We start from the raw sequence: 14,521 nt of genomic DNA, 5'->3' as shown, positions 1-14,521 counted from the left end.
GCTCAACCATTTCTGGATTCTAGCTATTAAAATTTTAGCAACCAGTCAGGCATGGTGGTGCACACCTATAATCCCAGTGGCTCAAGACACTGAGGCAGGAGTATTGCAAGTTCGAGAGCAGCCTCAGCAACTGAGTGAGGCCCTAAGCAACTTAGCAATAACCTGTGTCAAAATAAAAAGTAAAAAGGGCTGGGGATGTGACTCAGAGTAGAGTGCCCTCCTTCCTCAGAAGTTTGCCAACCCTGAGAGAGGAGAGTGGGAAGGGAGAGAGGGAGGAAAGGAAATGAAAAAAAAAGTGAGAGACCTTCAGTGATCAATCAACCAAAACAGCAGAATTCCAGGTATGGAACAATAACATATCAGTGAAGACCCACAGAAGCCACTAGGGTCAAAAGGTGCACAACCAGGTGGTTGAATACAAACAGTGCTTCATTTAAAGTTAATGCCAACTGAAAACAACACTTGTTGGATTACTTACACACACTCTGGATGAATAAATGTTTGCATCCTTCTCCAAACACAAGCTGGCCACACTATGGTCAAGGCACAGCACCAGCCATGGGGGTAAGCCACTTACACTGAGCTTTGTCCAGCTGGTCAGGTGGTGCCAGCAAGTCCAGGGGCTGCAGGAGGGCCTCGGGGCAAGCTGAGGTGCCACTGTTGGCATTGTCCTCCAGGAGCCCGTCCTGCTTGGCCAACATATTGTCCATGTTCAGGACGGCCCAGGCTGAGCTGACACTGAGGGCTACAAGTGACCCTGAGGTGCATTCGGTTTCTACCATCAGCAACAGCCCAGAGTTCCTGGGAAAGACCTCACTCTGTTTCCCATTTTGGGGGTGATTTGAAGTCTCATAAATGGCTTGAAGTCAAACCAACCAGTATCATGATACCTGATAGGAAGAAAAAAGAAAATATATTATGAAAATTCATTTGACAGATTTCAAATAAAAATTACAAAATTAACATTTGACTCCCACTTTGCATTTGTACTGCCAACAAGTACAGACTGACTCATTCAGTAAGCAATTTTTCAGCCCCTAGAATTCCTGGGTTTTGAGGACAAAATGCTAACTCAGTCACACCTGAACTCTTTCCTGAAGGCACCTCCTGTCTCTGCAGGGCTGGCCGAAGAGAGTTCTGGGGGAACTTCCAAGATCACAAACTCAGGCTTTTGATCTGTCCTCCTAAGCTTAATTTAAGGGCAAAACTTCACCCTAAGTTTGTTTATCAACTCTGAAGTGTACTGATACTATGATTAATTCTTTCTTATCAACAGATAAAGTATATGCAGAAATGTATAAAGTATATGTAGAATTCTGTAGAAATGCTGGTGTTTATTTACTTTAAAATAAGTTTTATGCTGGGTACGGTGGCGCATGCCTATGAACCCAGCTACCCAGAAAGTTGAGATAGGAGGATCCCAAATTCTAGGCCTCAGCAACTTAGCAAGACCCTGTCTCAAAATAAAAAAAATAAGAAAGGCTGGGGGTGTAGCTCAGTGGTAGAGTGCTCTTGGGTTCAATACCTAGTATCACTAAGGAAAAAAAAATTCATATTATTCTATGTTTTGTTTAATGTGTTTAACATGTTTTGTAGATAAGAAAAACTTATATAACCTTCATTCCTACCTTACAAATGCCATATAGAAATTACAGGTAAGAATCCCAAGTAGGTCGTTCTAAAAAAAAAAAAAAGGCTGACACAAAATAAGCATCTGACTCCACCCATCCTCCATCACTATTCACCTGTGAAAGAAGTCACCCCTGGCGGTGGGCAGAACCCACCTATTTACATGACCCATGGCTAATGTACTGAAATGCCATTTGTGCAGACCTACTGCTCATAACTAATGACCAGTTATTCCTCTCTGCACCCTATGGGCCAGAGACAATGAATTAGTAACAGTGCTGTTCAGAACATGAATAGAGGGCTGGGGTTGTGGCTCAGTGATAAAGCGCTTGCCTAGCATGTATGAGGCACTGGGTTCGATTCTCAACACCACATACAAATAAATAAAATAAAGTTCCATCGACAACGTAAACAAACAGAACATTAATGAGAAACCAGCTGAGGGGCTTGTAACTAGAAGGCACTATGATAAGAACCTGTGAAAGCAACAGGAACTACAAATCCAGTGCAGTTAATCAAAAGTACTGTAAAGGACAGGCTCTGGGAGTTTGCCTCACTCACAGGGCCCAGCACGCGTAACATCTACATGTCAGACCAAAAGCTTGTCTGAGTCACAAAAATGAAGGGAGTCACTGAGATTGGCCAAAACATGATCCCGTGTGCTTTGAGTTCTCACCTCCCTCTGGTCTGTACCATCAGAGACACTGTTCACCACTGGAGACTTCTGAGCTGGGTGGTGGGTGAACAGATTCCTGGAGCCTGGTCACAAGCTGGGTGGGGGGTGAACAGACCCCTGGAGCCTGTCCACATACATGCCACAGACCTCTCTGAACATCGCCACTTTATAGGTTCTTGTATGGAACATGGAAAACCACTGAGCACCCACTAAGCCTGATCCACAGCTACAATCCCAGATGCAGCTGGTGTAAGTCGGGTAAGCCAGGACCCCACACAGTGAAGATACCTCAAAGCAAGTGAGGCACTTTATCAAACAATGCCCCAGGTGACCCCTTCCTCTCAGTTTGCCACTTAAAGGACAGATGAATGATACACAGACATACTTGAATAAATATTGTGAAATGGAAAATCCACTGTACCACTGAATACCAGTACAATGCAGATATGTTCCTTTTGCAAAATTTCTTAGCAAAAGTTTAGCTTTGAAATGTCTTTACCTCTGCCTTGTGTGGAGATGCTAATGTCCAAATCACTGTATGTTCCCACAGTTCCCACATGCACTGCACGTCAGATGAAAAGTGTGGCTGCAGAAGCCAGTCCCTCTGCTATAAATGCAAATTCCCATTGTCCTTCCACGTCCACCTCAGGCAATGCCTCTGAAGTTGCTCCTGGCTCCTCAGACAGAACGTCTCACCCACTCTTCCTGCTATCACCACACTTCCCCTGGCCCCACTACAGCACTCACACTGCAGCATGTTCCATCTACTCCACTGTACCCTAAGATCCCTAGAAGCAGACTCCATCACTCCAAGTCAGCCTCCCCACTACTACATACACTCCCCATTCACAGAAGTGCTCAGCACACCTCTCTGACTTAACCTTTGGCTCTGCCAAGTTCCACCCTGCAGCTAAGCTAATGGTTCCAAAACAAAGTGACAAAATATCTGAATGCCTGAGTATCAACACTGTCTTTTCAAGTACAGAAAAGCTCTTACCTATTCATACTGAAAATACCTGGGAACTCCATTCCAATGAGGGTCAGAGAATGGCTCCTGGAGTTACAAACTGAAAAGCAGCACACAAGGGGCACAGTCCAGAGAAGCCCCGTGACCTAGTGAGGAGCAGGACTCAGGAGACCACACTTATCTACAAAGATGAATATGCAAAAGAGGGTAGCCAGGAGTCCCAAAGAAAATGTGCCTTAGAGCAAGTAATTACAGTACCCTCATCTACCATTGTCCAGGAAGAACACCAGCAAAGGATGCTCAAGTTCCATTAGTAATAACAAACATGGCAACAACAGCTTAGGCCCACAGCCATTACATATTCCACCCTCAACTCCCCTTCTTTGACTTCTTGCTGAGAAAGACACCTTTAGATTCTGGGATGCTATGGACCTCCAGAGCACAGAACCCAAGACTGAGACTTACTCTGGAAACTTGTGAAGATGGCCCACGCTCATACTCAACTCCTTCAGCAGCCAACCAGACAGAATTTCCTGATTGTGCCTAGTGCAGAACCTGGGGCACTGTCCTTCTCCCTGAAGGGCAATAAACTGCACTCTTTGTCCAGCATTAGTCTCCCTTGAATTCTAGTTAGCGTGACGCAGTCATTCAGGTCCCCAGTACTTCAGACTGCTGGTCAAGGCAAATCTCTGGGCAACTGGGAGGATTAGACAGCCAAGGATGTGTCACATGGAAGCTGTTATTAGTAATGTGCACTCCATTTCATGTTTTTTTTTTTTAATTAAAAAGAGGCCAGACTCACCATAGTATCATTTTGACCACTTGCATTCCTAGTTTCCTAGACAGCAGACTGAGCAAAGCTGCACCAAGAACTTTAGAAGGTACACAAAACTCAGGTTCACTCCTGCCTGAAGCCAAAGGACTTCATACTGGGAAATCATCAATTCAGACAACTTCAGAACTTCCAGTTCCCCTGTTCAGCAGAGTCCATGAACTCAGTATACACTTATCAACAGCTCCAACCTCCATATTGAGATTGTTCCTATCAGGAATTAGAAACAGAACATTGCCAAAGACAAAACAGAATATTTTGAAGAAGATAATGTGGCTGAGGCCACACTAGTAGCCAAATACAAACAGGATATATGCAAATGAAAACCAAAGGAGAGCCTCAGGTCACTCTACAATGGGGATGTAAGGACAGACTTACAAACTGGACATGTATGCCTCAAATCCCAACTCCTTGGATGGATTTCTGAACTACTCTTAGCCTGTTTCTTCATCAATAAAAGAGAAATGAATACAAAACTTTGCCAAATAAAAATAAGGTAGTATCTGTCTCATGCCCTTAATAAACAGGTGCAATGATTAGCCTCATTTTCCCTTCAACTACTGTTTGTCAGAACTGACAGTAAAAGACAACGAAAGATATTCTCACTTGAGAAAGGATAGAACGTCCTAAAGCAACTGGAGAAAAACAGCTATTTTTGTTTGTCTGTTTTGTTGTGGTGCTGGGGATCAAGCCCAAGGCCTTGAACATGCTAGACAAATGCTCTACCACTAAGCCACTTTAGAGTTAATATGATTTTCTTTTCCTTTTCTTGCCACTCAAAGTTTATTGTAACTGAAAGCTAAAGGGTCATAAAGGCAATGGCCATGAGGCACCTGTAAATGGTTTACAATGTCCTATTAACAATAAAACACAAAACTCTCACCATAAACTGTGAAGCCACATTCAATGTAGCTCCTGCCTACTTCTACACCCTTACTCTTATTGCCTTCCTCCTTTTTCATACGTCTCAGCACGTAACTATCTCTCCATAGCGTCTCCACATTTCCCATTCATTCTGCCTGAAATGCTTCGCTGACAATTGTGCTTCTTGACAGGGAGGTCTGGACTTGAGATCATCTCCGCCAAAGGCTCACCCCACCCAACCACCATCCAATCCTCTTGGTAATGGCCCTATTAGATATTCCTGTCCCTCCACTAGAAGGTGACCAGGGTAAGGGCAGAGATCTCACCACTATATCCTAACATCTGCAACAAGGCTTGTTACTCCACTGGCACTTAATAAGCAATTGTGCAAAGAAGTGAGCTGTTGGTCTGGCTCACGCTGGGGTCAGTGCCTTGTCCTTCTCTGTCTGGACCGTGGCACTAAATGGTGAAGCACACCTGAGCATCAGAATCAAAAGAGTAAGTCTGCCGAGGACTGAGGCAAACAAGGAAGTACCCGCCATCACGTCATGTTTGTAATCTGCTGTAAAAGGACCAGACTTTGAATACGCTGGCCCAGCAGCAAGCGGCAGCAGCACACGTCTTCTGGGCAGATCGCATTCAAGAGGCGTAGAGCGAGCCTCCATGTTTATAGAGCCAATGCCGAGACCAGTGGAGGTGTCCAGGCCGGGACACAGAGGGTTGACTGGAGCGGGCCGCCGCTGACCAGCGCCTCCCGGGCCCCTCTCGTGGCTGCCCCGGCCCCCGCCTCCAAGCTCCCCCGACGTGCCCCCAGACCCTCATCCTCAGGCTTCCCCTACGAGGCCCCCGACACTCGCCCCCATGCTGCCGGGACACAGCCCTCTTGCTTCCCCGACGCAGCCCCAGACCCTCACCCCAGTGCTCCGACGCTGCCCGGGACGTTCGCCCCTCACGCCTACGAACCCCGCCCGCGGCCCTCACCAGGCACCGCCGACTCCGCGGCTTTGGCTAGACGTGGCCGCGCGAGGGGCGGGGCACGGTGGTGCGATAGCCTCGAGCCCCCGGAAACAGCCTGCGCGCGATCTCCGTTCCGGAATAAAGAGTGTCTTTCTCTGTTCGCAGCCGCACTCGGGCCCAAGCGGTGTTGGGCTGACCCTCACAGGACCGAGGCAGGCTTCGGAAACAGACTTTAAGGTTCTGCGACTCTTTTGCCTCTTTTCTAGACTGGCAGGACTAACTCCGACAGAAAGCCGGACAATTAACCTTCCGGCGGAAGTGGCGTGGTCAGGGATAGCGGCGTCCCGCCCCTCCCCAGTCGTAGGTGGGCGTGGCTTGCGTGGGTTCAGCCTCTGGTGGGCGTGGCACGCTTGCGTCACCGTCTGCCAGACCCAAGGCCGGCCGGGTGCCTGCAGCCGGCGCTGGGCTGTCTGCTGGGCACCGCCCGAAAGCGGAAACGGAGGCGAGGGTCGGCCTTTCTGCAAGCAGACGTCGGTGGCGGGCGGGAGGCACAGGTCGCGTCGCCCCTCTGGAATATGGTTCGGCGATTTCTCAAAAAAATTAGACACACGGTTGGGCGCGGTGGCACACGTCTGTGATCCCCGTGACTCGGGAGGATGGCAAATTCGAGGTCAGCCTGAGCACCTTAGCGAGATTCTGATTCAAAATAAAAAATAAAAGGACTGGGGGCGTAGCTCAGTGGTAGAGTGGTCCAAGGTTCCATGCCCAGTACCTCCCCTTCAAATTATAGTTATATGGCCCAGCATCCACATTCCTGGACACCTATCTCAGAGAAATAAGCTTGTTCCCGCACAGAAACCTGCCCATAATTGTTCCTAGCACCATCATTTGTACCGGCCCCAAAGAATAAACGAACAAATGTGTCCGTGGGTGGGCGGTGAATGGCACAGACCACCACGAATTCCAAGGGCATTCCACCGAGGGAGAGTTCTCAAGGCCTGTACTGAACGAGGGTTCCACTTATACGTTCCACTTTTACTTGTGGGAGTGACAAGTTAGAGAAATGGAAAACAAACCACTGATTGTCAGGGATTAGTAATGATGGGGTTGGAAAAGCAGTAGCAAGGGGCGCGGGGTGGGGGTGGCGGGGAGAGTCTTTGCATGGAAATATGTATCTCGTGATAGTGTCGCTGGATCTGCATGTGACATTAAACCACATGGATCTATAAACTCGTTTAAGACTATGTGATCTTAATCCAGGGGCTAAGATTGTGGTTCAGCGGTAGAGTGCTCGCCTAGCACTTGTGAGGCCCTGGGTTCGATCCTCAGCACTACATAAAAATAAATAAAATAAATGTATTGTGTCCAACTACAACTAAAAAACAAATATTAAAAAAAAAAGATTAGTGTTAGCTTCCTGACTGGTATATTATACTATGTAAAGTAAGATGTATGGGGAACTGGGGCAAGTCTTAATCTGCAAATAAAATGTGACAATTACTAAGTCTAAAAGCAAACACTCTAACCCTAACCCTAACCCTAACCAAATTATGTTAAATTGATAGCCATGTCCACATGGAAAAAAATACTGGTTTTTTTTGATAGTGCTGGGGACAGAACCCAGAGTCTTGCATGTGCCAGACAAGCCTCTACCACTGGGTTACATCTCCAGTCCTAAGGAAAACTTTTTGCAGCATTATTAAGGTATAGCTTGTAAGGTCGGTGGTGGTGACTTAGAACAAAGCAGCCCACAGGGAAAAGAACATCAATCAGATGCCGGAGGAAATGCCTGTCAATCAGCCAGATCTCCTGATCAATCAGCAGGACCCCCTGGCCAATCCTGGAGTTCAGCCAATTCTCCTGACCAACTCCAAGGGGGCAAAGGACCCTAAAAACACCTTTTTCTGTCCCAAGCCCTTCCCTTCCTGCTGTAAGCCCCATAAAAGTCCAGTCCAGTCGAGCTTCCATGCGGTTTCTTCTCAGACCCTTCCCCTGTCCACTCTGTGGGTCTGATCAAGTTCCGCCTGGGAGTGATATCTCATAAAGCCTCGTTCAGCGGCCCTTTTAAATCTGCCTCCTTCAGTCGCTGCCTGCCTTGCCTGATCTGACACAGCTTACATACCACAAAATGTGCCCTGCATACAACTCAGTGATTACTTCAGAAAGCTTGCAGAGCTGCACATCTTCCTACAAACCCTTTGGTCATATGCAAACATCCAGCCCCCAACTAGGAAGTGGTGAGGCCAAGGGCTTATTACCTTTCTTAAATACAACTGATTTAGTTCTAAGTTCATATGATTTCTAAAGTACTGGTTGTGTTCGGCGGCACTGGCTCCTGGGAGGCGGCCCTGCCAGATCACCTGGATTCACCTATGCTGCTGCCCACAGGACTGGGCCTTGCCCCCTACATGGGCATTTGTCCTCAGGAAAGCAAGACCCAGCCTCTCTACAGCCAGGACAACCTCAGGGAGAAAAGCAACTATTGTTCATGCCAAAGTGGAGCCAAAGTGGAGAGGGCAGAGGGAGAAGATGGTTCTAGCGACAAGGTTCAGTTTCCTCCATCAAGCCACACTTGAAATCAAATCTATTCTGGACATTCTGAATTCAGCAAATTCCTCATTTTGCTTTCTTTCTCCTGAGAGTCTAATTTTCTACTGCCAAGCTTCTGGAGACCCAGATTCTGGGTCTCTTCTGAGCCCAGCTACAGACTGTGAGAAGAGCAGTGTCACCCTTTCCTGGGTTGCCAGACCAAAACAAGGGATAGATTGTCACCAGGGTCCCCAGCTAACAGAAACCCCTCCAGGCCCACAGCCCCTGAGGCCGGCTTCCTCTGACTTGAAGCTCAGACCCTTCAGACCAGGAAGGGCTCTCCGGATAGCACACTGGAGAGTGTGCAGCTGAGGTAGGCAGCACTCACCTAGCACTGGGCAGGGTCACTGGGAGAATGGGGTGAACTTACTGGTGCCAGGAGCAAAGGAGGGTAGTGGACAGCTGAGGCCTAGCTCTGAGTCTGCTCCAAGACTGGGCTGAAGAGCCACACAGAAGCATTGGGCATCTGCAGTGGCTACATGGCCACCCCCCTGCAAGGCAACCCTATGAGGAAACCCACACATTCACCCCACGGTCAGCAAGGCTCCATGCAATTGAAGATTTTGTGATTTTTAGTGTAAGGTGGATGGGTCTTTTAAGAAGTTCAGAAAAACATATAAACACTGCATGAGCCCTGCCCACCTGCCTCTCTAAACAGCTCAGGTCACACCATGGAAATGACCATGCTGGCCTGAGGCTCCCTCAAGTTAGAGCAGGATGCAAGCTTTGTTCTGTCACATGCTCACCAGAAGTCTACTGGAGTCCCCTCAGTGTGGACCAGATTCCAGTTATTTATTTATTTTTAGCTGTAGTTGGACACAATACCTTTACTTTACTTATTTCTATGTGGTGCTGAGGATTGAACCCAGGGCTTTGCATGTGCCAGGTGAGCGCTCTACCGCTGAGTTACAACCCCAGCCCCTGGGTGTCCAGTTCTTTAGTGGACTGAGTAAAGCTCAGTGCTCCCAGGGATGTGCTCCCACCTTGGTCCAGTGAGACCAGAGCAAAGGTTCTGGTCCCACTTCACCCTGGGCATGAAGAACTGCTTGCTGTAGGGCTCAGGGGCAACTTGGTGGTAGATCTCTTGCCTTCTGTGCAACTGCCTTGGGTCTGAGTCAGAGCAGCATTAAAAAAAAAATTATTTTGCATCCTCTATAAGGTTGGCATTTTCATCTTAATCCCTGGGAGTAGGTACGGTCCATCTCTATAGCACAGACCATGGCAGGCCTCCCTACTCAGCTGAAAATTAAGTACCCACACTGGACAAAAGGCTGTGGCTCCTGGGGCTGGCAAGGGTAAAGAGACTCTGCTGTTTTCCTTGATGCTTTAGGCCCAACCTCAGGTCCTGTGTGACTCCAGAGGTGAGCTCACTCCAAGTGGTCAGTTAGTCTGCTGGTAGAGCCACAGATGGACCAGAAGGCAATAAATGGGACAAGCAGTAAAGAACTAGCAAATCTTCATGGAGCCTATCTCCATCAAGATGGGGAACACAGGGCAGCCCCACACAGAACCCCACACAGAGAGGAGAAACAAACACAGCTTGTTTATTAGAATCAAAAAAGAGAACTTTCTCCCACAAATACAGAATGCTGCCTCTCAGTCTGTATCAAGAGCAAGACAACAGTTGAAAATTGTATTCCTGAGAAGAAGCAAAAAAGTTACCAGTTTGCAAACAAACTTAACAGGTGATTTCGACAAAAGATAAAAAAACTTTTTCTTTTCTTTTTCTTTTTTTTTTTTTTTAACAAAAAACAAAATTTCAAGTATTATTCCAGATGACATGGCAAACCTAACAGAGGAGGAAAGGGATCAGGAAGCAGTGGCCCCAGACCCACCCAGCTGCAGGGGGATCTCGCAGGGCTGGCAACCTCATCCTCCCTCCACAAAAGGACCTGCCAGCCCTGCATTGAGGACAGCCGACGCAACTCACACACTTTAGAAAGGAGCTGCTAACCTGAAAGTCACGTCCAGGGTTAGCTGTTGTGGACATTTGATGATTGTTTTAACAAATAGAAACATATGCTCATTCTTTCAAATATCATACTATCCCCGATTTTAGTAAATTTGCAAATTATATTATTTGTGCTACAGTTTGTAATATTTAAATCTTATCAGATAAGCACCAAACCCATTAAAAATATATAAAAGGTATGGTTTCCTCAACAGCGTTGTATTCTGTACATCCTGTAGGCTGTAAACTTACTCTCCCTTTCCTTAAGCAGAATGCTTCTGACTAAACTTCCTCTTTCTCTCGTGAAATTTTTCCTGAAAAGAGATTTCCATTTTAACTGCAGTTATGGAAAAGGTACAAAAAGAGCAAACCTGCACTACCCCACCTCCATGGGAGGGGCAGCTGTGCACCTGGCAGGAGGCCTCAGCCAGCTGCTCCTACCACTCACCAGGAGGATGGCTGTGGCCAGAGGCTGCCTGGGAATAAACTCCACAAAAGGAAAAGTCACACAACAGAACTGACCAGAGACTCAGCATTGCTTAGGGGGACTGTAAAAATGCCCTTAATGTGTTGGTGTTCAGAATTCTTAACTGCAGCGTCCCTGCCTCCAGTGCTCCAATCTGCCTGTATGTCCCCTTGATGTTCAGTTCTTGAACCTGGTTTGTTCACAGATGTGATTGAATTTCCTGCAAAAAGAATTTGGTCACATCACACAAGACAACATCAGAGAAGTGTTCAAATTAACAAGGCTTTGAAACCACAAACTGGAGGAACCACATGAGAATTGTGTAGGTGCGTGTGTTTGTGGACTCACAGCAGTATGTTTTTAATAACATCAAAGAAATGAAACCCCAAAGTAGCCTTTTTCCTTTTTTAAATTTTAAAATAGAGGTGAAAACATCTTGGGTAATTTCCTTAGAGAAAAGCATAAGAGCTGTGCCTTTTCAGAGAGAGCCTGAGCTCTCCCTGTGTGTTTCCTGACAGGGTAGAGATAGGCGACCAGGCATGTGATGGTGGCACCTCCCCTCTCCACAAGCCATGGGCAAGAGCAGAGACATTGAGGAGGGAGATGGGATGTGTCTGTGTTACCTGAATCCCTACTTTCATAAGAAATGTTGGTTACTAGTAAAATCTCCTTTTTAGGGAAAAAATGGCCTCTTCCAATGCTATTTAAGCTCAAATATAACACAAGGATTTTATCCCAAGAAACAACTGCTTGATGGAATTTGTCTTTGTCCAAGTCCACATCTCTCTCATTGTCTCAACTACTTCAATTTGAAACATAAATGCCTATTTGGGAATTATATATTGGCCAAGGAATTGACTGAAAGTGATCATCTCACTCAGTTGTTTAAGGAGATGGCAGAGAGATTAGTCCTAAATTCTGAGAACAACCTTTAAAGACCACACTGAAGACACCACAGTGGAGGTGACCCCGCTACAGTGATCACAAACACCCACGTTCAGTATAGAAGACAACCAGCTGTCATAGCATTACGCTGTGGGCCTATGGCTTCCAACAGATGTTCTCCATGACTACAGCCACTGTCTCAGTGCTAAACTTCTCATGTCTGCTGTGCTCTGGAAGCTGTCAGAGGTGACTCCAGTCAAGAAAACAGAGAGGAAATGAACATCTGCATATAGAAATTTCAGGATATGAGGGCTGGGGATGTAGCTCAGGGGTGGAGCATTGCTCCACAGGCACAAGGTCCTGAGTTCAAGCCCCAGCACCATCTCCCCTCAAAAAAAAAGAAAACAGGAAATGAGGTATCAAAAGAGGTGGAATCTCTCCATGAAGATGCTACTTTACATGCTGTGTGACTTTACGTAAGCATAATGTTACTGTACACATATATACACACACACACATTTTTTGGTGGTGATGGGAATGGAACTCATGGCCTTACACATACTATGCATGAACTCTGGGGATTTTTCCAAGGTCATAGAGGCAATAATGGAATCTTTTGTGTGTGTGTGTGTGCGTTGCTGGGCCTTGTGCATGTGACGCAAGTACTCTACCAACTGAGCTACATCCCCAGCCCCAATAATGAAATCTTTATTTACATCCCTGAATGCCACTGAGCTACACCTCAGCCCCATACATTAGTGTGTCTGTGTATGTATATGCATATACATTTACATATGTATATACACTCCCCTCCAATTTTTTTTTAATAAGGGGAGTAAATCCAGGGTTGCCTTACTACAGAAATACCTACCCAGCTCTTTTTATTTTTTATTTTGAGACAGGTCTCACTAAGTTGCCCAGGCTGAACTTGAACTTGCCATCCTCCTACCTCAGCCTCCACATAGATGGGATTACAGAGAGATGACACTGTGCCCCACCAAAATTAGCATATTTTTTAGCAGACGGTGAACCACTGCAGTCACCTCCCCAAGCCTGGTACCCCTGTCTCACTCACATGGCGTGGTGGGCTTTCACCTGAGTGCGGCAGTTACGGCCCCAGTAGCAATCAGGACGGGATGCCACAGCCACTAGAAAAGAAGACAGTGCACAGCCATTACAGGCAACACCCCCACTCAGCTCTGCATTTAAATAGGTACCCAAGGAAGCCACCACTGAGCACAAAGGGCCTGTCACTCTTCATCACCAGTTTAGGACTGTGCAGGATTTCAGGAAAGGAAATCAAACTGGTAAAAAAGATACATTCAGGAAATGGAGTCCTCTAGCACTCTATCCAAAGTGTCCACGCACCTCTCCTTTAGCAACACACACTGTCTTGACTGGTGGAGGCAAACATGGCCTCACACAGCCTGGGTGGTTCTTCCCCCTTCTGCTGTGGACTTCTGACAAGAACACAGCCCAAACAAGCACCTGTTAAGGACAGACACCAATCCTGAATTGGACTGGACAGAATTGGAGTTTGTGGAGTTCTTTACCTGGTAACTCAGAAGCAGGAATGTTCTGCCGATACTGATAGGTCAGCTCCCGGAAGCTACGCAGGCCACAGCAGTAACACAGTACAGTGTTCCCAGTGATTCTGTAATCTGCAGGGAACACAGTCGGTTATCGGGCAATGTCATTTTTCAAACAACAGAACAGATGCTGCACCTCAAACTCCTGCAATGCTAAGGACACTGATTCACACAATGGGACACAGAAGCTGAAAAAGAACATCAGAACCAATCTAGGTTCCAACTTAATTTTTCTCTTTTTTTTGTTTCAATATTGGATATCATACTTGGAACATAAAAAGGGCTGGAGATATAGCTCAGTGGTAGAGTGCTTGCCTAGAGTGCATGAGACTCTGGGTGGGATCTCCAACGTTGAAAGAAAGAAAAGAGAAAAAATAAATTGAATACTAGGTAAATCTGACTACATCAAAATGGAAACATGACAAATATGAAATACTCATGATATGACTACAAGTGGCAATATATTTAAAACACAAACAGCAATGCTATGTACTTAATTAACAAAGATATCCCACAAATCCACATCAAAACAAACCGTTAAAGAACCTAATATATTCGGCTGGGGTTGTGGCTCAGTGGTAGAGCACTTGCCTAGCATGTGTGAGGCACTGGGTTTGATCCTCAGCACCACATAAAAATAAATGAATAAAATAAAGGTGTCGTGTCCATCTACAACTAAAAAAATATTTTTTTTAAAAAAACCTAGTATAAATAAAGGCCAAGATCACAGGTAAACACATGCCACACAAATGCAAAAAGACTGGCTATAGTTGTCAATAATAACTAAATATGGGCAAATGAAACAATGACATGTCACTGTTGACCTTTCTCCCATTAACAAGACTTAGAGAGACATGTGGAATTGACAGGCAGAGAGATGCTCACCCTCATGCTCTGAGGCACTAGTGGGAGCCTACATAGCCTCAGGAAGGACAGTGTGCTCATGTGACAAAGTCTCCACCTGTGCATTGCTGCCCTGAGAGTCCCACCTACTCTAAGGTGATGATTTCTCGGATCTACAACACTGCATGCTCAACAAATGTGGCATTGTTTAAAATAGTGAAGAACTGGAAATAACTGAAATACCCTTTATTAATGAATTAGCTAAATACACTA

The 14,521-nt window shown here is 46.3% G+C and overlaps 2 protein-coding genes across 9 annotated transcripts in view; both read right to left on the bottom strand.

Annotated features, from left to right (window-relative positions):
- Golga3 (golgin A3) overlaps nt 1-6,218 on the bottom strand; it is a 45,544-nt gene extending 39,326 nt beyond the window's left edge. For 2 of the 5 annotated variants that reach the window (XM_026409647.2, XM_026409651.2), the window contains exons 1-2: nt 5,883-6,218; nt 578-890 (exon numbers count right to left, since the gene is read on the bottom strand). In XM_026409647.2, coding sequence (XP_026265432.2) covers nt 578-782 — 205 coding nt within the window. In that variant the 5' untranslated portion in view covers nt 783-890; nt 5,883-6,218. Of the gene's footprint in view, nt 1-577; nt 891-1,628; nt 1,661-4,074; nt 4,143-5,882 lie in introns of those variants that run through there. The other 3 variants (XM_026409648.2, XM_026409649.2, XM_026409650.2) reach the window with 3 other exon arrangements.
- A 3,841-nt stretch (nt 6,219-10,059) lies between these two features.
- Nucleotides 10,060-14,521, bottom strand: part of Chfr (checkpoint with forkhead and ring finger domains) — a 29,464-nt gene continuing 25,002 nt past the window's right edge. For 3 of the 4 annotated variants that reach the window (XM_026409679.2, XM_026409680.2, XM_026409681.2), the window contains 3 exons: nt 13,370-13,477; nt 12,892-12,964; nt 10,060-11,151 (listed from right to left, as the gene is read on the bottom strand). In XM_026409679.2, the coding sequence (XP_026265464.1) occupies nt 11,109-11,151; nt 12,892-12,964; nt 13,370-13,477 (224 nt within the window). In that variant the 3' untranslated portion in view covers nt 10,060-11,108. Of the gene's footprint in view, nt 11,152-12,891; nt 12,965-13,369; nt 13,478-14,521 lie in introns of those variants that run through there. The other variant, XR_003302691.2, reaches the window with a different exon arrangement.

Source organism: Urocitellus parryii, chromosome 3 (genome assembly GCF_045843805.1).
Source record: "Urocitellus parryii isolate mUroPar1 chromosome 3, mUroPar1.hap1, whole genome shotgun sequence".
In the NCBI taxonomy this organism is placed as follows: Eukaryota; Metazoa; Chordata; class Mammalia; order Rodentia; family Sciuridae; genus Urocitellus; species Urocitellus parryii.
This window is presented reverse-complemented; position numbering and strand designations above follow the sequence as displayed.